The sequence below is a fragment of the Rhinolophus sinicus genome, linkage group LG03 (assembly GCF_036562045.2).
Source record: "Rhinolophus sinicus isolate RSC01 linkage group LG03, ASM3656204v1, whole genome shotgun sequence".
Classification (NCBI taxonomy): Eukaryota; Metazoa; Chordata; class Mammalia; order Chiroptera; family Rhinolophidae; genus Rhinolophus; species Rhinolophus sinicus.
Window position 1 is genome coordinate 45,086,161 of NC_133753.1, and position 27,255 is coordinate 45,113,415.

At 52.6% G+C, this 27,255-nt stretch overlaps 1 protein-coding gene and 1 long non-coding RNA gene across 12 annotated transcripts in view; one reads left to right on the forward strand and one right to left on the reverse strand.

The window, feature by feature from the left end:
* Positions 1-27,255, forward strand: part of MEGF11 (multiple EGF like domains 11) — a 368,017-nt gene that overhangs the window by 332,760 nt on the left and 8,002 nt on the right. For 2 of the 11 annotated variants that reach the window (XM_074327536.1, XM_074327537.1), the window contains exons 11-25: positions 744-864; positions 2,155-2,318; positions 3,408-3,510; positions 8,803-8,949; positions 9,310-9,444; positions 14,658-14,786; positions 15,794-15,922; positions 16,422-16,550; positions 17,075-17,203; positions 17,981-18,217; positions 20,014-20,132; positions 21,952-22,018; positions 22,235-22,368; positions 22,670-22,757; positions 25,239-25,295. In XM_074327536.1, the coding sequence (XP_074183637.1) occupies positions 744-864; positions 2,155-2,318; positions 3,408-3,510; positions 8,803-8,949; positions 9,310-9,444; positions 14,658-14,786; positions 15,794-15,922; positions 16,422-16,550; positions 17,075-17,203; positions 17,981-18,217; positions 20,014-20,132; positions 21,952-22,018; positions 22,235-22,368; positions 22,670-22,757; positions 25,239-25,295 (1,888 nt within the window). Of the gene's footprint in view, positions 1-743; positions 865-2,154; positions 2,319-3,407; positions 3,511-8,802; positions 8,950-9,309; positions 9,445-14,657; positions 14,787-15,793; positions 15,923-16,421; positions 16,551-17,074; positions 17,204-17,980; positions 18,218-20,013; positions 20,133-21,951; positions 22,019-22,234; positions 22,369-22,655; positions 22,758-25,238; positions 25,296-25,512; positions 25,650-27,255 lie in introns of those variants that run through there. The other 9 variants (XM_074327539.1, XM_074327540.1, XR_012494704.1 and 6 more) reach the window with 9 other exon arrangements.
* LOC141570571 (uncharacterized) lies at positions 6,628-8,902 on the reverse strand. The gene is made up of 3 exons (XR_012494710.1): positions 8,780-8,902; positions 8,088-8,141; positions 6,628-7,082 (listed from the first exon to the last, which is right to left on the reverse strand). It is a non-coding gene; the product is annotated as an uncharacterized LOC141570571 (long non-coding RNA).

Sequence of the window (27,255 nt, forward strand, 5' to 3'; positions counted from 1 at the left end):
GTAAATAAGAAATTATTATCTGTGTCATAGGGTTGCTGGTGAGAATCAAATAAGATTGCAAGGCAAAGGGTCAAATTCTGTGCTGCTGTGACCTGACACAGACTCATGGACATGTTCCGTGGGCGCTTTGCCCATCCTGGAGCTGTGGTCTGGAAGCCTGGCCCTCCCCTATCCGTGAGGGCACTGTATTAGGTCCTGATCACTGCTATAACAAGTTAGCACAGATGTAGAGGCTTAACACACAACACATTTATTATCTTGCATGTCTGCAGGTCAGAAGTCTGATATGGGTCTCATAGGACTGAAGGCGAGGTGTGGGCCGGCTGTGTTCCTTTCTGGAGGTTCTAGGGGAGAATGTTTCCTGCTCCTTCAAGTGGTTGACAGAATTCAGTTACGAGGGTAGTAGGACTGAGGTCCCCTTTCCTTGATGGCTGTAAAATGAGGCTTGGTCCTGGCTTCTAGAGGCCCCCACCTCCGTCTTCCAAGCCAACACAGACAGGTGGAGGGCTTCTCGAGGCTACCTTTAAGGACCCATGTGATTAGACTGGGCCCACCTGGGTAATCCAAGCTCTCCATCTCAAGGTCCTTAATCGTGTGTGCCACGTAAGGTAACATATTCACGGGTTCCAGGGATTAGATCATGGACATCTCGGGTAGGGGGAAGGCAGAGGTCATTATCCTACCGACCAGTCACCCACCCCACATCGGGCAACCTCTGATCCAAAACTCACTCCTTTTTCCAGGGAGAGGTCTGTGCAGTTCCTTGTGCGGCAGGGACCTACGGCCCCAACTGCTCATCCGTCTGCAGCTGTAACAACGGTGGCACCTGCTCACCAGTAGATGGCTCCTGCACCTGCAAGGAAGGTAATGTGCCTTCTTTCCCAGTCCCATCCCCCTCAGATATGCACACTGCCCGGGGGGTCCACCAGCTGAGGGGTCTGGGCCGCTCCTGCCGCATCCACCCACATGCAGGCTCAGGGAGCCTGTAAGTGAGGTTCCAGCCAAGCAAACCGATGCCAGCGACTTCAGTAGCAGGGGTGTAATAAACGGGGTTTGTTACCATGGTGTGAGAAGAGCATACGAGGGAAGGTGAGCAACCGGAGATTAGCAACTGTGTGAGGAATTGCTACCATTCCTAGGAGTGAGGGCCACCTAGTGGGAGCTGGACGAGGACAGACAGCCTGCACAATAGTGCGGGAGCAGGAAGGCGACAATCACCACCAGAGCCCTGCCCAAGGCAGAGAGGGAAGAGGAGATACCTGGTGTCTCTCCTGCTCCTGCCCTCCAGCCTGTGGGCCAGGTCGCCCATTGGCAAGCCCACCTGAGAGCCAGGTGAGGCGGAGCCTGAGACATGCAGCTGCAGGGTGTGAGGACAGAGTCCCAGAGAGCCGTTTCCAGACTCTCGGCCTCACGTGGAAAGGTGCTGGCTCAGTTATGAGATGGCCATCAGCTGTGGCTGGGTGGCCATCAGCTGTTACCGGGTAGCTATTAGCCACTAATATAATTGCCGTGGCTGAGCTAGCAAGCGCGGACTGCAGTTAGCAAGGGGTTGGTTGGCTGGTTGGCAGAGAAGCACACGGCAGGTTGCGCATTGTGTGGCTCCTGCTCCCTGTGTCCCCAACCCAGCCGCCAGCGAGACTATAGTGGTATGACTCCCCTACCTATGGCTCCATTGGCGCTCCTGTTTGGCCTCACCATATCCTGTGTTCTTGTGCAAGGAGCGGGACCAGAGTCCCTGCATGACACAGGGGTTGGCCCCTGTGACACAGAACAGAACAAGGGATGGGGAGAAATGGATCTGAGGGCAAACAGGACAGTGACCAGCCTCAGAACGGGAAATCAGGCTGTCCTGAAAACAAGCGGCCTGGGATAGGCTTGCTGGCCCAACCTCAGCTGGTTTCCTGTCCGAGGTGGGGTCATCAGCCCAAAGCAAAAACAGTGAGAGTGGGGAGGCAAGAGACCCGCGTTCTAGCCCCGGATCTCCTAACAGCCGTGCGTATTTCTGAGGGGACTCTTATGCAGAATGTGTGTCCTAATTCAGCGAGCAGAGAAGTGGTGGTTTGGGGTGGAAGCCCCGTACAGAGCTGTGGGGAGTGGGCAGAAAGCTGTGCTGGGCCTGAGTGGAGAGGTGACAGCCTCTTTCCCTCCCCTCAGGGTGGCAGGGCCTCGACTGCAGCCTGCCATGTCCCAGCGGGACGTGGGGCCTGAACTGCAATGAGAGCTGCACCTGTACCAACGGGGCGGCCTGCAGCCCCACGAACGGCTCCTGCTCCTGCACCCCTGGCTGGCTAGGCGACACCTGCGAGCTGCCCTGCCCGGTGAGCGCCCAGTGCTGGGAAGGACCTGGTGGTCTCAGCATCCCCCATGCCCTTTCCCTGTGGTGATTTTTGTCCCCAGAAGAGCACAAGAGAGGTGGGGGGAACCCTTGGATCAGGTCTCAGCTCTTGTCCTACCCTCTCTGTGGCCACTTTTCTACTTTGGGCTTCAGCTCTCTCATCTATCAAAATGGCAAATACTTGGCAGGTATGGTGACGTGGCATCCTCCCCCCTTGCTGCTCTCGGTAACCCTTATTAGTTGACTCTGGCATATTTACCTGAGCCCAAAGGCAGCTTCAGAATCCTTCACGACCCAGTGCTACAGAACAGCCCTTACTCATCCAACAGAGTTGCCATTCGTTGATCACGTCTCAGCTTCTTTCTGGTTCCAGCTGTCTCTAATTTTCTGATTGGCGTCTGGGAGGACTAAACCAAGCACTATCCGGCAATAACCACCTAGATTTAATCACTGGGTCTCAGTCTAAGATACAAACAAGTTAAACCAACCGATGTGATATTATTGAATGAGTCCCTACAGTCCTGGGTTCAAATCCTAGCTTTGCCACATTCCAGCTATATTACCTTGAGCGTGATACTTGCCCTCTCTAACCTTGTGTCTCATCTTTAGATTGTGACTATAATGGAACCATCACATAGAGTTGTGAGGCTTAAGAGAAATGAGTTATATAAGGCTCTCGATACCTCGAGCACACAACAAATGTTAGTTGCCACCGGTACCAAAGAATAAATCAGTCCTTCCTCACGTGATTGGCATTACAATTTACAAAGAACATTTTCATTTGCAATTTTAATTGATCATTCCAGCCATCTGAGCTTGACCATTGAGAAGCAGGGCAGGACCCGTCACTTCACTCTTTACAAACCCCATCCTCATTAATGCAGCTAAAGAAGTGTTTGGAGTGGCTTCATGACCACGTTGATCCCCAATTATAAAAAGTGCTCCCACGTTGTTCCAGCCCTAGTCTCTCTGCGACCTTGTGGGAGAGTGAGTGTTTTGTCATCAAAATCCAACAGGAGTGTGTGAAGCTCTGGGGGGCTAGGTCTGCTTATTTCTCCCCTTCTGTCCACAGGATGGCACATTTGGGCTGAACTGCAGTGAGCGCTGTGACTGCAGCCACGCTGACGGCTGTGATCCTGTCACCGGCCACTGCTGCTGCCTGGCCGGCTGGACAGGTAACCCCCCTCTGCCTCGCCACCACCAGGCCTGTGCTATTGGGTCCTTGAGATGCTCCTGCTTCTCGTGGCTGCTCTTGCTCTCTCCTTCTTGCTCCCTAAATATGCACCTTTCCCTTTATTTCCTGGGCTTCAGTCCTCCATTCCATTCAATTCGAGTAAACAAGTATTGATTAAACACACCTATGATGTGTAGGCTGTATTATAAGGGGTAGGGGCCCACCTGTAAGGAATCAGACAAAGGCTGACACCTGATGGCTGTGGGTGTTTGCAGAGGATATGGAGAAGGGGAAAGGCACTTGCTCCTTACCCCGGGCTCAGACTCCTTGTGTCGCATGTGGCCTGTCAACCTGCCTCCTAAACATGGCAAATCCATCTACTCTTCTCTATCCCACTGCCCCACTCTGGTGCCTCGGCCTCCTGCTTGGTCTCTGGGCCTCCCCTTGACCAGCTGCACCCATTCTGTACACAGTAGCCAAAGTGAACTTTTCAAAACCCAGGTCCATTCGCATCCGTTCCTGCTCAGAATGCCTCAGTGGCTTCCTACGGCACTCATATAAAATCCAAAATCCTGACTGTGGCCCCGGGCCCACGTGATCTGGCCCTGCCCGACTCCTCCATGACCCTCTGCACGGCAGCCACGCGGGCCATCCACCATCCAGGCTCCAGGCCTTTGTATGTGCAGTCCCTCTGCCTGGATCACTTGTTCCCTGTCTCTTCACCTGAAAACACATTCTCATCCAGATTTCAACTTAACAGTTATGTCCTTTGGCAAGGCTCTCTCCCCCTGCTACAACCCAGCCCTTCAACCTGGCCAAGACTATATAAAAGCCCCTTTTGTTAATTCTCATAATACCCTACCGTTTTCCTTTTGCAGTATGTACCTCAATGGTCACTGAGCTCAGATTAGAGTAACTATTTATTACCTGCCTCCCCATCTCCACCATCAGCTCTGTGGAGACAGGGAACACATCCGCCTTTTCACCACTGTATCCACTGCCTGCCTCACACTGAGATACAGATAACACAGAGGTTACAAAGTCGGAGCTGGAGCCAGACTACCTGGGTTTGTGACCTTAGGCAAGTCCTTTAACCTCTCAGGGCCTGAACTCTTCATCCATAAAAGGCATATAATTATAATCCTCCTCACTACAGGGTCATTTTGAAGTTGAAATGAGTTAATACCTGTAAATGTTCACCGTGCCTGGCACATAATAAGTGCTCAGTAAATGTAAATCTTGAATGCAGGAAGCTTAGTAATATACTCCAAGAATGAACCCACTGGCCCATCCTAAGGTGCTAGACAGCAAGGAGAAAGAAATGCAGGCATTGCTGGCAGTGTAGGTCCTCAGATAAACAACCCACACCAGGCTGCTAAGCAGCCTCTGTTGTCCATAAGCAGAAAGTTTCTGAGCAGCCCAGGGCCAGGGACCTTGCTTCCTCTGCAGCATCTTCCGCCTGGCTCTCCCTGCCCTGCCCTTTGGTGCACTGGCACCCTAGACTCTTAGCTGGAGCCCAGTGGAACTCCACTTTAATTTTTCACTGCCTTAATTTCAAGTGAGCTGCTAAGATTTTAATTACATCCGGTGCTTAGAAATTCTGTCTTTGATGGACAACCTTTCAGCAAAGCGTCTGCTGTTCTAAAGCTAATTTCCCAAACATGGTCCTGAAGTCATTTCAAAGAAACGATTGATAACCTGAGGTTTATCATGCAGAAGGGGACCAAGGAGAGAGAGAGGGGGGGGTACAGACTGCAGCCTCCTGCTCAGTGAGCACTCCCCACCCACCCAACTCCCCAGCCCCTGGCTTATACCTTGGCTCAACACTGGTTTTTCTCTGCCCTAAGTATATGCATGTCTTCTCCCCTCACTCCCAAAAGCCACAGGCTTCTTGACGACTGGCACCATGTCTAATCCATCTTGCCCTGCACATAGTAGGTGCTTATTAAATGTTTATTGAGATCTGCTTATGCTGCAGATGAAAAAAGGGAGTTGCCCAAGGTCTCAGGACATGAGTGTCAAGAGGATGGGAGACACAGGATTGCACTTTCGGGGGAGCCATTTTTTCATTCAATTAGCATTTTCTGACTCCAGCAATCACCGTCTTTATTGAGAGCTACCATGTGCCCAGCACTCTGTCAGGCCCAGCAATAAATGGCAAAATTCCATAGCAGCAATAGTCTCTTGAGTACCTACTATGTGCCAGACACTGCTGGGCACCAGAGATGCCAAAACAATCAAGACGGCATCTTTGTCCATTACCAGCACCTCATACAGAGGGTCAGAAGTGTCAGGAAGCCATAGTCCATCTTCAAACTGCTGGCAAGGGAGACAGGACTCATATGTATGAGACATTCAAATAATAGGTGAGGACAAAGCTGTATCCTGGTGACTATCAATTAGATGCCTGAAGCCCTGGGCAGACACCCAGGAAGGCTTTCTGGAGGAGGAGGGCTCTAAGCAGCCCCTGAGAGGATGTGGGCTGCTGAGTTGCTGCTGGCCTTGTGGCATGAACTTGAGATCACATATATAGATTCTCAGCCTAGCTTTGCCCACCAACATAGATATGTGGGAGGAGTGGGGGCTGAGAAATAAAGCGGGGAGATTCCCTAAGGGTAATGAGGGTAGAGACCTCTAAGGGGAATTAGTATCCCCCCTCAACTCTAGGGAACATGGGGCCTAGAGAAGGTAACTGATGAAGCTATGCCTCTTCAGAAGCTATAGCTGGAGAGCCTCCCAGCAGGCCAAGGTCAGCCCCTTTGAGCACACCAGTAAGTCCCCTTCTAGAATGGGGCATTCCACGCGTGGGGGAACGCTGGACCCTTCTCCCCATGTAGGTCCCAATGTCTTAAGTTCCAGGACGCTATTAGGACAGAGAAGAACCTCATACAGGAGCCCCACTCCCACAGAACCGGGCCTAGAATAGAATAACTGCCAAGTTCTAGAACCCAGTGGGCCCTTGCTGCCACCTGCAATCTGACCATAATCAATCACTTGCTACCTGTGGTGCTCAATCTCCAAGAAACAGGACCCTTTCTGGGGGTCCTCTTTTGAGGATCCCACACGAGAGTACCTGTACTTTTAATATCCACCGATTGGGGGGAAACAATAGCAACAAGCTGCCATGAATTCAGGCAGCTGCAGACAGTGTGTTTTATTAATCACAGTAACATCTGCATATAGTTTTAGGAAAGAGCCGGGTCTAGTATGTGTGATGCGTGTGCTTGGTCAGCTTCCAGAGACTGCTTGATGCACAGGTGGATCAGAGACCCCATCAGAGGGCGGGGTCCGCCTTCGTCCGCTGTGCTCCCCGGAAACAACAGTGTCGCTGGACCTGTACTCTGAATCCTGGGTTTCCAACAACCCAAGGCAAAAGAATTCCTTGAGGCAGATCACGGCTTCTGGTTTTGCACAGCCCATGGTTCGTGGTTTCCTTCTCCAGGCTCCCCTTCAGTCAATCCATGCTGCCGGTTTAGAGTTCACCTCTTGAGCACCTGACACTCCACTGGGAGAGAACTCCATCGAGGGTTGAAATGTGGCCACCAGATTCTCACTGGTGAAACATCCCATTTCCTAGAGAGAAGCTCCCCCATCAGTCCACACAGAGATCTATTTCCCGGAGAGTGGTATCTTAAGCCTGCAGCCTGCTGTGAAAGGGAGCCATCACAGGGCAGGGAGCTGAGCAGGGGGGCAGCAGGGCAGGAGGGTAGACTGAGGCACTGGAGGATGAGTAAAGCCTGTTGCCTCCCCTTCCTGTCCGTTCTCTCCATCTGTCCTGCCCCCTTCCTTTTCCCAGCAGCCCAGGTGGACTTGGACAATTCCAGCCGACCTCTAAATTGGTCCCACTGTTCTCTACCACTGCTAGGCTGGCTCTCTTCACTGGGCCTGAGTGTCTTCCTCCCTCTTTTTTTCTCCTAATACCTGTCCTTGTAACAAGGCAGACATGATTTTTAAACAAATTCTGTTCCTCCCTGAGCTTCTGATATTCACTGTCCAAAGCCATGCAGGTCTCGAGAGCCCACCCAGTCCATTCATCTAATTAATGCATGTCAGACTGGAAGCCTTTTGGTCTGGGAGCAAGCCCACCGCGCTGCTGGGGCCTCCAGACTCAAGCCTTTTAAAATTCCTTCTTAGCCTTTGGCTGCAACCACCCCCAACATATATTTCCTCTCTCTCAGCTCAGAAAGAATGTGTAGGCCTTGCTCCTATTTCTTACTGAGAAATTCCATCCATCCCCCATAGGCCACCGTTTGTCAAAGTGAGGATCATTAAATCCATTTGTTGGGTCACAACTACTAGCTTTTTTCCCCTTAATGAATAGAATACACCATAGTGCAGAGAAAATATCAGAGTGCATCACACACAGTAAATGTCGTTTTTCGCAGCATTGGTTTCTGTTATACCTACGTGTGCACATATGATATAAAATACATATTGTACTGAGCCCACCCACTCTCTGGGCCCCTGCCCCAGGGCTGCTTGGCTGGAACCTAGGGAGGGCCAGTGGTTCCTGGGCTAATGTGGATGGTCATGTAGCTCATTCCCAGCTTGTGCAGTCCCCCATAAAACAATACTTACGTGACCTATACTGTGTTTCCCCGAAAATAAGACCAGGTCTTATACCGCGTTTCCCTGAAAATAAGACCGGGTCTTATGTTATTTTTTGCTCCAAAAGACGCATTAGGGCATATTTTCAGGGGATGTCTTATTTTTTTATGTACAACAATCTACAGTTATTCAAATACAGGCACGTCATCTTCTTCTGGAACATCGTCATAACGTACTAAATGCGTCTGTCTGGCTAACGATCTTAACTGGGGCTTGTTTTCAGGGTAGGTCTTATTTTCGGGGAAACAAGGTAGTTGGTTTCTCCCAGGCCTACTACCCTTGGATACCAACTAATTGTCAAAAACGAAGGAGGCCCTTCATGACCTGGTCCCGTATTTCCACAATCTCATATCTTCCCATAACTCATTTTCTATTTTGTGGTTCAGCCACACGCCACTGTTTTTTTCTTTCAAAGCATGATTCTCTCTCCTGCCTTCTGCCCTTTGCACATAGAGTTTCCTTTAGCTGCTCAGCTCCTCCTTGGCCCTCAGGACTCAGTTTTGGCATCACCTCTTCCTGGAAGCCCTCCTTGACTGTCCAAGCCTCAGCTGGGTTTTAATTCCACATTCCCAGTTGTACCGTGTTTGCCGCCACCTTTTCATACTGCATGGTGCCCTCTTCCCACCATCCTTCTTTTTGCCCTCACTCCTCTTACCACTGACCTGAGTCTGCCTCTCGCCCACAGGCATCCGCTGTGACAGCACGTGTCCATCTGGTCGCTGGGGTCCCAACTGCTCTGTCTCCTGCAGCTGTGAGAATGGCGGCTCCTGCTCCCCAGAGGATGGGAGCTGCGAGTGTGCCCCTGGCTTCCGAGGACCCTTATGCCAGAGAAGTAAGGCTGAGACCCCCATCCTGCAGACATTGGGCCCTTCATCCTCCCCACTCCTTCCCAATTGAAACTAGTCCTGGCCTGAGAGCATCAGGCCCATCAAATCCCTCCCTCTAGTCCCTTCTCTCCCTTCCCTGGCTTTTCTCTCCCCAAGTTCAGGGCCCAGCCTGGCTCCTCAGTGGAAACAGGACCAAACTACAGCTCTTCTCTGCAGAAAGGGACAGGTCTTCCAAGGTGTGGGGTGGGTGTAGGTCTCCCCCTACTTTTGAGCAGCTTCCCTTCATCATTATGTGAGAATGGAGGGGTGGCCAGGCTGGCTGGGGCCCCTGAGGCTGCTGACCACATCTCCCTTTCCCTCCCCAGTCTGCCCCCCTGGGTTCTATGGCCACAGTTGCACCCAGCCCTGCCCTCTCTGCGTGCACAGCAGCGGGCCCTGCCACCACGTCAGCGGCCTCTGTGAGTGCCTTCCTGGGTTCTCTGGAGCCCTCTGCAACCAAGGTACTGTCTCCAGGGGCAGGCGGGGGCCAGGGAGGTGAGGAGCACTGGCCAGAAAGGAAGGGATTGGGGATTCTCATCATATCTGTGGAGGCAGCTCCTTGCCTCTTCAGGGCTTGGGCCTACCTTACTAAGAACTGGGTACCACAGGGCATGAGACAAAGCCATGATGCTATTAAAGGAACAAGCTCAGAGAGGTTAAATCACTTCTCCATGGTCTCACAGCTAGCAAGTGGCAGAGCTGAGAAACAAATTCTGACTCCAAAGCCCTTGCTAAATGGATGAAAAATGAAGTAAGCGTAGGTGAGGTCCACATAAGTGGTCCGAAATGGTTTCTGCTGAGTGCCAAGTGGTAAAGGCAGAGAACGCTGTGGGAGCTCAGAGGAGGCAGTTCCGGTTTCGGCTGGAGATGGAGACTTCCCAGCCCTTCTCCCCGCGCATTCAGGCCAGCACCACCCACTTTCCTGTCTCAGCTGCAGAATCCTTCACAACACCAACTCCAGCCAACCTTTACCACTCAACAGGAGTCGAAAAGGGAGAGAAAGCTAATTTGCATTGGTGTGCTGCTAAACTGGCTCTCTGTGGGGGAAAAGCTGATTTGTAGCATTTGCAAATTTCCATGATAAAATATTCCCACCATGGCTGATTCCAAGCTACCAAAGGTTTAACACTGGTCCAAGAATTGCTGAATATTTAAAAACCAGTGTGAAAGTAGAAGCTTGCTCTAGCACACACCGTTGCGTATGTCGTCCATGGCTTAGTTAGGCCAAGGCAAGGTGGATTTGGGGCATGGTTCCATGCTGTTCACAGCTTCAGCCAGGCCTTAGGGAAAGGCAGACAAGGAGGACAGGCATTCAGGTAGAAGCAGCAGCCTGGGCAAAGCACAGGGCAGTGGACATGTGACTGTCCAGCAGGAGGGAACGGCTGAAGAATGGCCGAGCTAGGGATGAGAAAGGGGCTGAGAAGGTCGTCTGGGGCCTTCAGAACAGCGTTGAACACAAGATTGCAGAATTTGCACTCTAACCTGTAAAGGAGCAAAGGGATCTTACGCTACAGTAAACTCAGCGCTAAAAGCAACTTCAAGGTCGTCTGTGTAAGAATCTCATCCGGCCTCTGCTTAAATACTTCCATTGAGAGCTCACTACCTCCCGGGGGAACTGATTCTTTTGATGAATGATCACCACGGAGCTGAGCTATTTTTGTAAGTCTATGGGCCGTTAATATGTATGAGTGAAAGTTTACTCCATGATGCTTTGAGGTCATGAGAAGTTTGGGCCCCGGGGAAACATATGTGACAGTTTCATTTGCTTGCATCCCTCCTAGGACAGTTAAATCATAACCTGACACGTTGAGGTTTACTTATTAAACGTCAGAGACCCGGCCATCAATACAGATAAGCTGGGTCTAAATTAGGACCCAAGCAGCCCTAGGAGTAACTCTCAGATCCTGTGATGTCTGATTTATTGCCTGCTGGCCTAATGAGTATTTTCCACATATAGATCTAATAGAGTTTGCTATTAATGGCAACTGTCCTGGTTAAGTCTCAAACCTTGTAAAAAATTGAACTGACACTTTCTAATGACCAGCTTTCCTGCGAGTTACAAATTATAGACACTGCTTATGCAGAATCATTAAACATAGATTAAACATAACCAGATGTTTTCTTTTCACCAGCCCCCCTTCTCTCCGCTACCTCTCTTTGCCTCACTCTTGATTTAGCTAAAAAGTCGACCAATTAATGTATTAGACTGATCGCATTAGCAGCTCTGTGTGTGAATTTGTCAGCCTTGTGTATGTGAGAAAGATTTCTACGATAAGACTGTCTTGTTAGTGAAGCTCAGAGTTGGTTTTAGGGATAAGGGGAACAGCTCTGTCACCCCATTTCCCGCAGAGGGCCAGGACTGGGGAGAGACTCCCCAAATCAAGCACCTCCCAGAGGCACAGAATAGGAGGCTTTTCAGTTAGCTGAAGCTGGAGCCTGAGCTGGAAGCAGGGGAAGGCGTGTCGGCCTCCTGGCCGTGGACCTGCCCTGGGAGGAGCTGAGAATCTTGCCAAGAGCACAGGTGCCCAATCAACCAGCCTGCCCATAGCTGTTAACCACAGCCTGAGCCCAGTGGGTGCGGCTTAGCATCCTCATTTCAAAGATGAGGAAACACTGAGAAGGGTGATGTGGTTTGCTCAGAGCTACTTAGCCAGTAAGTGGCAGAACTTCCCAGCTGTGTGACCTTGAGCAAGTTATTTAACCTCTCAGTGCCTCAGTTTTCTCATCTGTTGAGTTAATAATAGGGAGTAGTAATGATAGTATTGCAAAGTTAATTGATCTCATATTTGTGAAGTGCCTTGAACAGTGTCTGCTGCACATAAGTGCCATAGAAATGCTTGTTGAATGCATAAAGAAAAGTAAGACCCAAGCCCAAGGCTTTGGACTGAAGAGCCTGGTACACTATGCTGCCTTTATTATTTGTCCCACGCACTAATCACGTCCAGGAGCGGCACAGAGTGGACACAGATCCCAGGCTACAGGTGCCCACAATCTGGGTGGGGAAGGACTGGCAATCTGAGTGCCAGGCAGTGTGGCATAAAGGAGACAGTGCAGCCCAGGGTTTGAGAGACCTAGGCCCTAGAGAAGTTGCTTCCATAAATACCTCCCCGTGATCCTCTGTGTGGCTCAGCCCACTGAGGGCCTCAGGGATGTAAGGTGTTCCTCCCTCACAACAGGAATGCAGGAAGCCTTCTTTGGGGATGCAGAGCTGGCTGGAACTGGGCTTTGAGGAGAGCATGTTAAACTGAGAAGAGCCCAAAGAGACAGGTGTTTCCAGCAGAAATCACTGGCAGGTCCATTTGGGGACAGTTCCTGAGTGTTTGCTGTATGCCAGGCACTGTGCTGGGCACTCAGGCCCAACAAAGAACGAGAGAGCCAGGTTCCCTGCCCTCGCAAAGCCCGTAGTCGAGGGAGAAATTTTTTTCCCCCTTTTAAAATTATTTTATTGCTAACCACTACAAAGACCCACACACAGGATAACAAAAATACCATGAAGAAGTTCTATTTTTCTCGTGGACCCTGGCCCATCTTTGACCTGCTTGCGGCCATGCTATTCCCCCACACCCACTCTCAGTGGATGTGGGATGCTAGCTAAGCTGCTTGGAAGGCTGGATTGTTCAGCTGGCGCTGAATCGGAGTAAGTCTTCCCCCTCTGATGGGCTCACCTGCCCTGGAGGGGCCAGCTAGGCACACATGCCTCCAGGCAAACAGCAAATAATTGAGATAGGATGTGCCCAGCAGACACTTCTTCAGATAATAGAAGTTCCAGAGATTCAAGAGGAGAATATTGCCATGGGAGGAGAGGCTCCTGGCCACAGCCTTTCCTGCTCTGTGTAGGACAGCCACAGAGTGGCAGCAGAGGGGGAAATTCTGAGCTCAGCCTGTCCCAGCAGAACTCGGGGAAAAGGGTAGTCAATTTCCACACGTTCAGCCAGCATGCCTTGAGTGCCTGTTGTTTTTCCAGGCATTGTGGGGGTCACTGACATGAGTGGAACCCAAGCCTGGCCGGAAACGGGCTCACAAGGCACAGTAACAAGAGGCCAGGGAAGAAACTAATGGAGTGTTCTGGAAACTCAAAAAGGGACACATAACTCCCCAGCACAAAGAGGAGTGAATCAGGTAGGATTAAGTTCAGCTATAAGTGATACAAAAACCCAAAATATCGGGTTTGAAAATGACAAGCATTATTTCCCTCACACATTCACACACACACACACACACACGATCCAGAAGCAGGCCACGGGGGAATGGTAGGGTAGCTTACAAAGATGTCAGGGGCCCTCCTATCTTGTTCAGCCATCCTCAGCACATGGCTTCACATCTGAGGAAAGATACCTGCTTGAGCTCCAGACATATTACCCACAGTTCTTATCTGATCCACATTATCCTTCAACAAGGAGGAACCGGCAAAGAGACATACGTTTCCACTTACCAGTGGCCAGAACGTAGTCACGTGGCCACACCCAGCTGTGCAGGAACCCAAGAAACGAAGTCTTGATCGCATGTGGTCAGAACCGCAGCTAAAACTCCAGATTCTACTCGGAAGAAAATTGATGTGGAAGGACTAGCAGCCTCCTACAGAGGCATCTTGGGGAGGTGGCATTTAAGATGCATCTTGTAGGCAGGGTAGGATTTCCACAGCTGGACATGAGGGTCACGGAAATCCTGGAGGGGAACAGCTGGAGCAGACACAGAAGAGGAGAGGCATGGGCTGTATTTGGAAAGTGGCTAATGTGTCTGGGTGAGGGAGGACAGGTGCTGATCTGTAGGGTCCAGATTGTATCCGGGGGAATGGGGAGTCACTGCGGCAGTCTGAGCAGGCACAGGGCGCTTTAGAGAGCTCAAGTTGTAGGAAGACAGTAGAGGGTGAATTGCAGGGGGAAATCAGAGGTAGGTGCTCAGTTATCACGCAGACCGAGTCTAACTGGAAGGAGCTTGCAGACTAGTTGAGGAAACCAGCCCTTCCTCCAGGGACCAAGGAGTGACTCGTCCAGGAGGGGCTGAGACCCAAATCCTACAAGTGACTCAAAGTGGAAACGGGAGCTCGGTAAAGGAGACGGCTCTGTGGACACGCTCTGTGGACCAGGGGACCCTCTTGAGGAGGTGGCTGAGCTGAGGCATGAGGAACAGGTCAGACTTGGAGACAGAGGAAATAAATAGCTGGACACGGGTAGACATTCAGGGCCAGTTCTCCAATAGTCTGACTGCAGACAGACCTACCACCTGCATTTATCCCTCTCCTTCCGGCTACATTCCCCGCCCTCACAGCAATGGGATCAGTGCTGCTGGCGGGGTGCGGTCCTGGGAAACGGAAGGCTGCACAGCAGTGCCTGAGCTTGGGACCCAGTGCAGCGGGGGGTTCCCAGCCTCTCCACTTGCGTCTGTGAGACCTAAGTCAAGTGATTCTACCCCATGTACCTCAACCTGCTCCAGGCAGAGGGGTCATTAACAGAGCCTCACGAAGAATGAAGCTGTGGGCATAAGAGGGAAACTCATTCGTGAGCAAATGGAGACGGGAGATGGGGGTGCTGAGGTGGGCAGTTCCCACCTGGATCTGTGACCCCACGGCAACCGTGGCTGTGGCCTGGGAACCTCTGGGGCTGCAGCTATGGGTGGGTGGTGGTCTAAGGATTACAGGTGAGAGGGCAGGTGCCAGGCTGTCCTGTGTCCACAGTGTGTGCTGGAGGGCACTTTGGGCAGGATTGTGCCCAGCTCTGCTCCTGTGCCAATAACGGGACCTGCAGCCCCATCGACGGCTCCTGCCAGTGCTTCCCCGGATGGATTGGCAAGGATTGCTCCCAGGGTAAGCTGCTGCCCCCTGGAAGTGACCCTCACCTGAGGTCAGACCTCGAAACACCCCATTCCTTGCCCAGAATCTCTCTGCCCCTGGTGCCTCCACCTGCCAGGGCTAAAGTCTCCTTCTGCAGATAGGAATGTCCACCTGAGTCCCACCTGGCTCTCTCGCTGACATGATGAGTTAGGATTGATCGCTGGCATTAAGTGCTGGTATTACAGGTAGTGACGTTTTAGTAGTACCACAAATGCTATTAATACTGAGAATTAATACTCCACCAGCAGCTGAGCAAGGATGGGGAGGGAGAGGGGGCAGGGACGGGCATGCTGGAGTTTGGGAGTAGGGAAGTGAGGCCAGGGCAGCCACCTCAAAGGAGAGTGTCCATTGGGCAGCCCACGTGAGTGACGGGCTGGGCATCATAAGCCTCCATGTGGTATTGTAGGGGCTGTCCGTGTAAGGTGTACCCAATCTGGTACGGCGTTAACAGGGGTCTCCTAATCTAAGGGCAGAGACCCGGCCAGCACCCCTCAGGGAGGTCCCAGTTAGATGGTCTGGCCTGAGGCAATTTCCGTTCTGATGGCGGAGACATAGCTGCCAACCTCAGAGCTCACCAGACATAGCTGCCAACCTCAGAGCTCACCAGCCAAGAGTCCCTACCGTGGGAAAGTTCCCGCCCTCATGGGGAAGTGAGCACACACCGCAGTCACACAGTAAACTGCAGTGTTTAGTTCACCACACACACCCACACTCCAAATCAGTCAGTCCTGAGAGCGAAGGTTCAGAGCCCTGAGCTGGGAGAGTGGGCAGAGTCTGGGCGGAATGGGAATCATGGGTGACCGGGCCGAGAGGTGAATGGAGGAAGCTTGGGGACAATTCTGTTATGCCCCATGGAAGCCAGGAAATGCCACCTGGGTGCATCATGGCACCTTGGCTGACATGCACCCCCCTTTCCGTTCCCTCTCTTTCCGTCTGCTCTTCTGCCTTGCCCTCACCCTCTGCATCCTATCCACCCCCAGCTTGCCCACCTGGGTTCTGGGGCCCTGCCTGCTTCCACACTTGCAGCTGCCACAACGGGGCGAGCTGCAGCGCTGAGGACGGGGCCTGCCACTGCACCCCTGGCTGGACAGGACTCTTCTGCACGCAGCGTAAGCCCCGCCTCCCGGCCTCCCAGCTGTTCTGCATCCGGTGCTGCAGCCTGCTGGCTGCCTGGGGTATCGTCTTGGCCTGCAGGGAGGGAGGGAGGAGGCGGGCCCCAGCGCCGGGAGCCCTCCCACCCCCAGGACTGGGGAGCCTGGCTGCATTTAGGGCTTGATGGGCCCAAAGTCCTGGAAGGTCTGGGCTGTAAGGTACCCTACCCATCATCAAGGCCAGACCCTTTTTGGACAGTAGGGCCCAGAATGATGAGGAGTGGTCTGTGGCCAGAAAGCCAGGTGACCCCATTCCAGGGCACCCCATTCCAAAGCCTGATTCCAAGGCACCTTTGTCCAAAAGACTCCCCACCTCTACCCCCTCATTGTGAGGGTTCAGAGTGTGGAGATGGCTCGGTACATGGTCTCACTAGTCCTCACCTGTGCTCAGAGGTGGCAGAAGACAGGTTTGGTCCCAGCTGCACCTCCGCAGTGGCCCCCATCGTTTCTTCTCCAGGCTGTCCAGCAGCTTTTTATGGCAAGGACTGTGGGCGCGTTTGCCAGTGTCAGAATGGCGCCAGCTGTGACCACATCAGTGGCAAGTGCACCTGCCGCACAGGCTTCACCGGGCGACACTGTGAGCAGAGTAAGCTGTCCCAACCCATGACCCTAGGTGTCGCTGCCAGGCCTCAGCCGCCCGCAGGGGAAGACTCCCCCTTCAAGGTCCACCCATTTGGGGCTCTGCAAACCTGCTCCCTTGGCTTCTGGAGCAACTCCCAAGGGAAAGGCTGAAGGCCGTGCCTACGGTGCTGGTTGAAGTTTCTTCCTCCACTTGGGTGGAGGTGGGGGAATGTGGAGGCACAGCAGAGGCCTGAGCGGGTAATGAGGGAGACAGGTGTTATTTGATTCTTCTTTGAAGCCCCTAGGACACCCAGCTCTGGGCCCAGCATGTGGAGGATGCTGCAGAAATGTGTCAAGTGAGGAAGCGGGTGGCTGTCCCCTCACTCAGGGCTAGAGAAGCTCTCTATTCCCAAGTATCAAATAAAAGCAGGGAAATAGGCTTCCCTGTGAGGCAGAGCTGGCTCATAGGCACAGGTGCCCACACATGGGCTGGGAGGGGTTAGTATGGCTGCGTCTCACTGTCTGTCCCAACTCTTCTGTGTTCCACAGGATGCGCTCCAGGAACCTTCGGCTATGGGTGTCAGCAGCTATGTGAGTGCCTGAACAATGCCACCTGTGACCACGTCACCGGCACCTGTTATTGCAGCTCTGGATTCAAAGGAATCAGGTGTGACCAAGGTAATACAGAGGGCAGAGTGCCCAGGCAGGCTATGGAAAGAGCCCCATGGAGGCAGAATCTAGGGAGATTCCAACGGGAACAACTGGATTGTATAAGGACACTGTGACTTTATTCACATTTGGGAGGAACGCAGGAGTGGGGTGCGCTGCGGAGTGGGGGGCGGAGGCTCCAGGTGCTGGAGAGGCAGATGGAGCAGGCAGCCTGTCACGGTTTCCCTGTGTCACTCTTGGCAGGCTTCCCGTGAGCCAAGCAAGGGTAACCACAAGCTCGTGCTGTGGACAGGTCAGCAGGCCGTCTGAGGAGCTGCCGAATTCTGGTTCTGCCAAGCTGCTAGGTGTCCTTGGGCAGGCCATTTCCTTTTCCTGGGCCTGTTACTGCACATGCAGAGTGGGAAGAGGAGATTAATCCTTGTCTCCCACCACAGCACAACTCAGGGACTCAGTTTCTTCATTTATGAAAGAGAATGAATTAAATAGTCCTTATTTCATAGAGCTGCTGGGAAGATTAAATGAGTTAAAATCTGTAACTCGTTTTTAGAACAGGATGAAGTAAACATTACCTTGTTTCCCACCAACGATCATATTTGTTCCTTGGGAGTTCCCTAGGAACAAAGGTGGGGGGCTCGCCCCCTTTAGGCAGTTGAAGCAACAGGCACAGTGAGGCCTGGGACCCCAGGGATTGAAGCCTAGGTCTCCTAACGTCAGAGGAGCCTCGGCCTGGCACGGGAAGGGCAAGGAGGCCTGCCCGGCTCAGGCCAGCCCTCCCTCCCCCCGCAGCTGCCCTCATGATGGAGGAGCTGAACCCCTACACCAAGATCAGCCCAGCGCTGGGTACAGAGCGGCACTCGGTTGGTGCCGTCACAGGCATCGTCCTCCTGTTGTTCCTCATTCTGGTGCTGCTGGGCCTGTTCGCCTGGCGCAGGCGGCGGCAGAAAGAGAAGGGCCGTGACCTGGCTCCCCGCGTCTCCTACACATCTGCCATGAGGATGACCAGCACGGACTACTCCCTCTCAGGTAAGGGCTACGGCCCCAGCGTCCCCCCACGCCCCCTCCACACACACACAACCCAGGAAGAGTCGCACTGTATCCTGGGGAACACCCGAGTTTACTGCCCAAGGTGGGGAGGTCGTGCCTGCAGGGCTGGCGGCTGGGGCTGGATGCTCAGACTCCCCTAGAGAGAATGGGAGTGGAGAGCAGGAGCCCACTTGGGAAAGGTAGATGGGGTTCCCTGCGGTGTCATTTCTTGGGCCCCCAGCAATGAGTGCCTATTAGGAGCCTTCTTCCAATTCCCTAGAGCTTTCCATTCCTCCGCACGGGAGCACCCGTACTAAGCAGTAACTTTCCTAAACCCTCCCAGGGAGTCTTTCCCCAGCCTGATGCCTGTGATACCTCAGGAAACTGGCCTTGGGGCCCAGTGTAAGACCCTGTCCCAGTGTTGCTTGCTTGGGTGAAGGCCTCAGAGTACCCCCCTTCCCAGTTCCCAGAGTTAGGAGGGCCCCATTAGTACGATGGAGGGGATGGTGCCTGATTTGGGGGACATGTGACAGTGTGGGCAATGTCCCTTTGGCAAGGCCTGCTGGGACCCAGTCTGTCCACAAATGTGGTCACAACTCCAGTGGGAGTCTGTGTGGAGTGAGGGTAGGGCTATTGGGCTGGATCCTTCCTCTCCGAGCCCTCGCCTGGTGCCTTAGAAATAAGGCTTTTGCTTCTTATTTAAACAGAAGAGGTCAACATGCTCTGAAGTTGCCCATAGCCCAGGGCCCCAGAAGGCCGGGCCTGTCTGGGTGAGCACTCGGGTGACAGCTCCCTCCAGCTGGCTCCAGAGCAGCCTCCTACACCTGTGCTTACGAACCAACATCACATCAGCCCATTCCTGCTCCCGTGTTGCCCCGAAAATCAGACCCAGCCGGACCATAAGCTCTAATGCGTCTTTTGGAGCAAAAATTAATATAAGACCCGGTATTATATTATATTATTATATTATATTATATTATATTATATTATATTATATTATATTATATTATATTATATTATAATATTATACCGGGTCATATATTACAGTAAAATAAGACCGGGTCTTACATTAATTTTTGCTCCAAAAGACGCCATTAGATTGTCTGGCTGGGTCTTGTTTTCGGGGCAACACAGTAGGCGCTGCAGGATCCACAGAGGCAGCCGACACGCAGGCCTGGCCTTGAGTCCCTGGCCTGTATGGCCTGTCTACCACCCCCCTCCAGTTTCAGCCAAAACAATATCCTCTGATGAAAGCCCAGGCCCATAGAGAAGATTTGGGGATTTTCTTCTATGACTATAATAAGCAAGCGTGGCCGGGTTTTCCCGTGCCTTCCACTGGAATTCCCCAGCCCTGTTGAGAGGTCCTGGAATACACAGGGCAGGAGGGCAGGACTGGGGCCAAGAGGAGTGGGTTCTCTTTATGGCCTCACTACTGGGATCTGACCCTGGGGAAAGGCAGGGGAGGCTCAGCACAGATAAGCAGTGACTCAGGGACACCTGAGGCTGTCAAAGCCAACACTCCCCGCTCATCCACGCTTCAGCTGCTGATGCCACCCTCCACACTGGCAAAACTAACCTGCATCCTGAGTGCTGCGGGGAGGGCCACCCCAAGGGAAGGGGCAAATCAGGCTCCACGAATTTCTGTGGTACTGGATGTCAGGAATCGGGGGATGGGGGACTTGGCTGTCTCATTTTACAGAGCACTCTCAAGGCTGCCCAGGCCAAGCATTAGTATTGGGGCATCTCGTGCCAGGGGCAAGAGTATGATGGTATGTGGCACCTTGTTCTCTTCCCAGATTTGTCTCAAAGTAGCAGCTATGCCCAGTGCTTTTCCAATTCCAGCTACCACGCACTGGCGTGCGGGGGGCCTGCCACCAGCCAGGCCAGCAATCTGGACAGGAACAGCCCCACGAAGGTACCGGGCCCCCGACTCCCCAACCCCTACCCACTGTCCTCCCATTCGGCCTTCGCCTCTGCCCAGGAAGGACCTGTACACACCCACAGCCATTTGTTGTCATCAGAACCAGCGCAAGGGACATGGAACCCAGACATCAGCTAGAGCCAGTGTTCTTGTTGACAGCGAGTCCTAGGGGCCTCCCCTCACAGCTGCCAGCAAACCCTGGGCTGGTGGCAAGATGTCTTCTTCCAGGCCCTGAGGCAAGGATGTCTCAGAACACACATGTAGTGAGCCCCACACGTGTAGAGAGGCCCCACAGCGGGCAGAGTGGGAGGTTCAGAAATGAGGAAGAGCCTTAAGGACCACAAGGTCTGACGGGTTCATGTGCACACACCTCCTGACACCCAAGCATGTGCGCACGCGTACACACACACACACACACACACACACACACACACACACACACACACACACAGAGCAGGACCAGACTCCTGGCTTCCTAACACCCATCCTGGACCGGGCACATGGACAGGAGCAGTTTTCATACTTCAGGCCTCAGCCCTAGAGCTCCGGGAAACCTTTCTCCCTGTCGGCCCCACAGAAAGTGTCCCTCAGCCAGCCCACAGACCATAGCTGCTGCCACAGCACTGGTGGCAGTGCCGCCTGAACCCCCTAACAACACAGACCCGGTACAGCTCCCAGGGCAGCCACTGTCAAGCCAGCATCCCAAGGCCACTCCCTTCAGGAGCGCTCAGCCTCCAATTTCCTATGAAATGCGAGGGCTGCATCAGGACCCTGGGGGCCCCTATGCAAGGCCTGTAGCCATCAGCCCCACACACAGCCCTGTCGCTTTACCCCCTCTTCCAGCGTATCTCCTCAGCTCAGACCCCATTCCTAGCTTCAGCATGAGGCTTGTCTGAGGAGCTGAGGCTGAGGGAGGAGGCCCTTGATTAACTAGAGCCACATGGTTAAGGCCGTAGCAGGTTCAAGACAAAGGATGCCAGGGATGCAGGATGCCATCATTCTTGGTCCCATTCTAACAGGAAAGTGCCAGCCACCCTCCTTCGGTAAGGAGCTGGAGTGATGCATAGTAGCTCACTTGGTGACCCTCTGACTCAGCTCAGCCCAGGGGCCCCAAGTGGCTCAGTGTGGTCAGGGACTCCTCAGCCTGGCACAGTCAGGGCACATGTAACAAAAGCAGACAGCTGTGATGGCATGGGAAGGACATGGGTCTGGACACTGAGACCTGAGTTGACCCAGCTCTGCCACTGACTCCTTGTATAACCAAAAGCAGGGCCCACGAGTAGGACTCAGGTCCCCATCTGTGAAATGCAGACGACCAGCCTTGCCTCATACTGCTGAGAATGTAGGAAGAGGAGAGATTGTACCCTAAGTACACTTGGTCATCTGGAAGGGAGACGCACTCAGCCCAGATCAGGGGGCAGAGGTGACAGAGTGTGGCAGGCTTCGTAGCAGCGCAGGTACTTCAGAGCCCCCTCTCCTGCAGCTCAGCGCCCCCGGCTGACCCGCTCTCCCCGTCAGGACCAGCCGGCATGGCTCAGACCAGTTCCTGGCTCTCGGGAGCACCTGTGCCTGTCCTCCTTTGCCCGAGCCCGGGGAGCCTACGCTTCAGGCAGGCAGCTTAGATCAGGGCACACTCTGCCCCCGCTGGCCTCGGCCACAGCGTGCTGGCCTGTCCTAGAACACCTAGCTCTCCCTTCCCCTCAACCATCTAGGACTGAGGAGCGTCAGGATCCTCAGAGGGCGGGCGCATAAGGCTGGGCAGGGGCACCTTGGGGGCACTAGGCATTAACTGGCTCTCCTACTCTCCAAACAGCTCAGTACCAAGTCCCTTGACAGAGACACAACAGGCTGGACCCCCTACAGCTATGTGAACGTGTTAGGTCAGTAGTGGATTGAGTGTGGTTCCCCGCCATGATGTCGCACCCCGTTCAACTTCTTTACACTGAGAAGGGCCCTGTCCTAGCTCCAAAAGAGAGGAATAGATGAATTCTGAGCATGGTTTCCCCCAGGGAGAAGGGGGTGGGGAGGAAACCCAAGTCCCTGTTTCAGCTCTTCTAACCAAATGAAGCCCAGGACCCTCTTCATTCCTATACTAGGGGGTAGGGAGATGGCTCTGACCCAGGGACAAGGGAGACAGCCCAGGGCCCCAGATGTGGGGATTCCAGATGAAGGCAAAAGATGCACTCCCCATCTGGAAAAGGAACCCCTGCCTGACCCAGACCCTACCAAGGTACCCCTTTCAAGGTTTTCTTCCCTCTGCCCCGCTGGCCAGGTGGACACCAATTCCTATGGGACGTAGGGGTAGGGGGGAAGGGGTGAGGGGAAGCAAGGCCAATGGCCTCAGCTCTAGCAAAACCCCCAGGCCCTGCTGGCCCCAGCCCCTTTGGATGCTACACAACGAAGCCCTAATTCCTTCCGGCCGGTCCTACCCTGACCCTCACCCCTCAACCCCCACCCCCACTCCTGCCTCACCAGGCCCTGGGAATAATGGCTCATCCCTGTCATTCCTCTCACTAGACTCCCATTTCCAGATCAGTGCCCTGGAGGCCAGGTATCCGCCCGAGGACTTCTACATTGAACTTAGACACCTCAGCCGTCACGCTGAGCCACACTCACCAGGTTAGACACCCCCAGCCCTACCCTCCACCCTGGGCCCCTAAGGCTCTCAGACCAGTCTAGACCCAGCACTTGCCCTATCCCGTTTCTGCCCCTTGCCTGACTCACCCCCATTGGTTCCAGAACTTTCAATAGAAAGAGGAGTCCCGCTCCTTCCCGACATGATTAGTCACAGCGCAACCCCCTAACAAGTGCAACCCTTCTGCTCCCATCATGGTCAGTGGATGTGGACAATTTACAACTGGTATTAGGTGACCAGGACACAACATAACTGCATTCCCTGCAGTCCACAGAATACAGTCCCAAACCACTGAGAAAGGACCTGGGGATGGCAACGCCTCTGGGGTTCTCTGGGCCCTTGTGGGTGTGGATGATAAACAATGGTTCTCTGGCCAGAAAGCGCAATATCCCCCAGAGAGAGAGCCACCTGTGGCCCAGGCCAAACTCTCACTCATCCTAGGGATCTGGAGAGATTGGGGCAGGATGTGTCAGCAACATTCTCTGTGCTCATGTATCACGTTCAAACTTGGCGGCCTGGGCAAGATGGAAAAAGGAGACTTTGCAAGTCAGTCCTGCAATGGGAGGATGTGGGTAGGAGTTACAGAAGGAGGCTCCATAGTGAGTGCTATGAATGAACAGAGAATGCTACAAATAGCCCCTTTAGGGCAGGGTCTTAGCATATTAGACAACCTGGGCTCTAGCTGGTTTCTGGAACTCAAGTCTGGAGAGGCAGCTGTACCAACCCTTGTGGGTCCCTAGGTCCAATAATACTAACAAAAGTGAAGATTCTAAATTCATCTGCTGGTTGAGTAGGCATGGAGGCAAAGACCCTGGGCCTGTACCCAGGAGGCTGTGCTCTTGGCTATGGGGTCCCGGGGCGGTATCCAGGGCATTCAATAACCCCACCAAATACAGCCCGCCACACACACACACACACACACACACACACACACACACACACAACCACCACCCTGTTATCTCTTTCCACATGGGGGTGTCCTCTGGGCTCAGCCCAGCTTTCTCCCTGTTCTGAGCTCTCCCTCTTCAACTAGTAGAGCCACAGCCACCAGTCACTTTCTGGCTTACACTCAGGCAGGCTGGTGGCCAATGGGAAAATACTTGGGGAGATCTGGGCTCTAGTTGCAACTCAACGTCTCGCTTGCTAGTGTGGTCTCAGGCAAGTCACTGCCCCTCTTTGGGCCTGTTTCCTGTTCTGTGAAAAGCGGAGGAGTTAACAGCCCAGCCTCCTTCCTGCAGGGAGGGCAAAGGAAGCCCTTGTCTGGTATGAAGTGCTGACCTGGTGCCAGGGACGCAGACTGTTGTGGTCGTGTTTCTAAAGGGCACAGGTACCTAGAGGCCCTTTAGAAAAAGAGCAAACTTGGGAAAAACTTAGACCTGGTTCTGCCCTATCACTCAGAAATGTGTGGAAGGCAGGCAGGCAGATAGAAGTAGACTCCTGTTAATTCTAACCTTGGGGACTCTGTGTGGGGAGGTACGGGAGGTACCTAAACAGCACTGTAGTGGTCACCAGTGTCAGAAACCGATGAGAGTCAAGCAGAGCCAAACTGTATTTTCGTAAGCACTTGCTTCAGGCCTTGCCCAGTATTGTGTCCTCAGTTAAAAGCTGAGAATAGAATGGCTTTGGCTCTGAGCCAATGTCATTACTGTCCCAACCTAAAAATGCTAGACAATTTCTTTTCTGGGATCTACAGCAGCTATGAACCTGAGCTTGGTCCCTGAACCTGTATGTCCTGCTTACGGGGGAGCTTAGGACCATCACTGTGGGAGCCTAGGATAAACTGTGAGCCAAAAGGGAGAAAAGAAATCCTTGGGATTGGAAAACATTGGTAATACTTTACAAAGACAGCTCTCAGTTAGGTGCCAATGGTCCACCCAAAGGAATGGGAATGACTGTACAGCCTATAAAGATTAACCAGCAGCCTCAGCCACCTGTCCACCTCCCTCTCTGGGTCCCATCGGTGGAGCTTGAGATCCAGGAGAGGAAAGGCAGGATCAGAGGTGAGAGGTAAGAAATAGTCTTTAACCCTATTCTAAATCCAACAGAACTAGGCTTTGGAATGGCATGTACCCTTCCCCCAAGCTAAGCACTGGCTCTGATTTATTCCTTATCCTGTACTTTTGCAGCCTGGAACTTCACCTATAGTGACTGCAGGTGGCATCAGAACTGCCTTTGATCACCTCCTGGAATGCATTCCCCTCAGAGTGAAGGCTACAGAGGAGGAAAGCTGCATAAGCCAGGGGGCGCTGTAGACCACCGTGAATGCTTATAAGCCCTTTAAGAATTCCTGTACGGTCAAAATGACTTAGGGTAGATTAAACCCAGAATAACTTTCTAGCACTAAAGAACTATTTATTTTCTGGGTAGGGGAGAAAGAAAAAGAAAAAAGATGAAGCGAGCAACACATGCAGTCTAAGTAAACCTCACTCACCCCCATATTTTTTTCTTCTACTCTCTACCTGCAGGAGCTTGTGGAATGGATAGACGTCAAAACACATACATTATGGACAAAGGCTTCAAAGGTAGAGTATCCAATCCTGACATCCCGTTAGAAAGGGCTTAGCAAGATAAAGAGTGTGGATCTGAAATGGCCAGGAATTCTACCAGAGAGAAACTGTGTATCTTTTCCCCACCCCCGTCTCCCACAAAAAGTTAAAAGACCACAGGACCTGGGGCTGCTGGGTAGCTCTGCCCAGGAGGAGCAATCATAATAATAATGGATTCATCTTTCGATTTCAGTTGCACCTGCTTAGCAAACACTGTGGGTTTTTTATAGATGCCAACTAAATGTCTTCGGAAATGGAGAACGTCATTATCCAACCAATTAGTACGAATTAAATTGATTTAAAAATCTGAAATAAAGTCAATCTACCTGCCCCAGAGGCCTCCTGTCATTGCACTGGTAGGAATGCCACCCTACACCTGCTGGCTTTCTAGGGCACAAAGAATGAAAATGATACCCTAATGTACGGCATTCACTCTCAAGAGAGCTCTGTCCCCTGAGCACAGGGAACCCAGGAATAATCCCAGCACATGGGAACTGCAAGTGCGATCATCCTTCTAGGAAGTGCACAGGTGAAGCCAAGATGAAAGTTCAGGTCCTGCCCCTGGGCTGAGGCCCTAAGTTTAAATGACAGAATGTGGGAAATAGGTGGCTTTGGAACTATGTCACTTATTACTCTGTCACTTATTAACTGTGACTTTAGACTGTGAGCTCTCCAAGGCCCACTTTCCTCATCTGCAAGGTTTGGGATAATTGTGCCTGTCCTATTATTGTCTAACAAGGTTGTCATAGGCATTCAATAAAATCACAGATGGGAAGTGTTTTTGCATATTGTAAAGGACTGTCCCTACGTAATAGGGCTGTCATTCTGTTCATTTTATCTGAGGTCTATTTAAGAGTCTCCCCCAAACTAAGGAATGACTGAAAGCAGAGGTCCCAATGGGTATCCTAAATGGAGCTGTGTGCCTGAATCTCCTGGAAAGCTTGATAAAAACACAGATTTTCACTCCCCATCTCCCCGAGATTCTTACACCGTAGACCTCGAGTGGGGCCCTAGAATGTGCATTTGTGCAGAGCACCTGAGGGTATCCATTGTAAGGTATCACCCACCTACCACTCAGAAAACTCTGGTCTACACTGACCCAGATTTCCTGGATTACTGTTCTGGTCTTTCCGACTCTACTTTGGACACATCCAAGACACAACCATCTAGTAACCAAGGAGAGCTGGTGGTCTACATCCCTCGGGGAGGTGGTTGTTAGAAATGGGGTGAAGTAGGGGCAGGTGATGGTCGTGAGAAGTATGTCCTGAGCAAGAGAACATGAAGGGCAAGTTTCCATCAGCACGCGTAGGATACGCACAGCTCAAGAGAACGATCTGAGGACCAGAGGTCACCCCAGGCTCCCAGCCAATCAAAGGACACTCCTCCCTTGCAAGCATCATTCTGGCAGTTTCCTGTGAGTTTTTACTTAAACTATCCAAATGAAGGCAAGCGCCATTACAGTAAGTAAGGCTAAATACAGAAAAAAACAGCACTCCTGTTTTAGTACTGTGACCTGGAGGCTCAGTTGCTTTCTCAGAGGCCTGAGGATTGGGCAGAAATACAGTTAAGGGCTTTTCTAGCTCTGAGAATATGCATGACTCAGTCGTGAATAAGCTGAGACAGGCACCGACACCTCAGTACATGAGCACACAACTTTCCCACGCACTTCGTCGTCCTGTGCCCTGTGAGAAGAGTAGCTACTCTCAGACTGGCAACCACAAATGTGAAAGCAAGCTCCAGAGAGCCCGTCTCCGCCTCAGCGCCATTCTCGTGGGCCCACACGGGTCCTGGGGCCTGAGTGCAGACTGTGTCGCCCCCGATTACAATCATCCGTTAGAAAAGAGGGCTGTGCAGGCAGACGTGACAGAAGGTGGCGGGGACCAACACATCAGAAGAATTCAAAATGAGGAAAATGGAATGTCACAGTTCACAACTT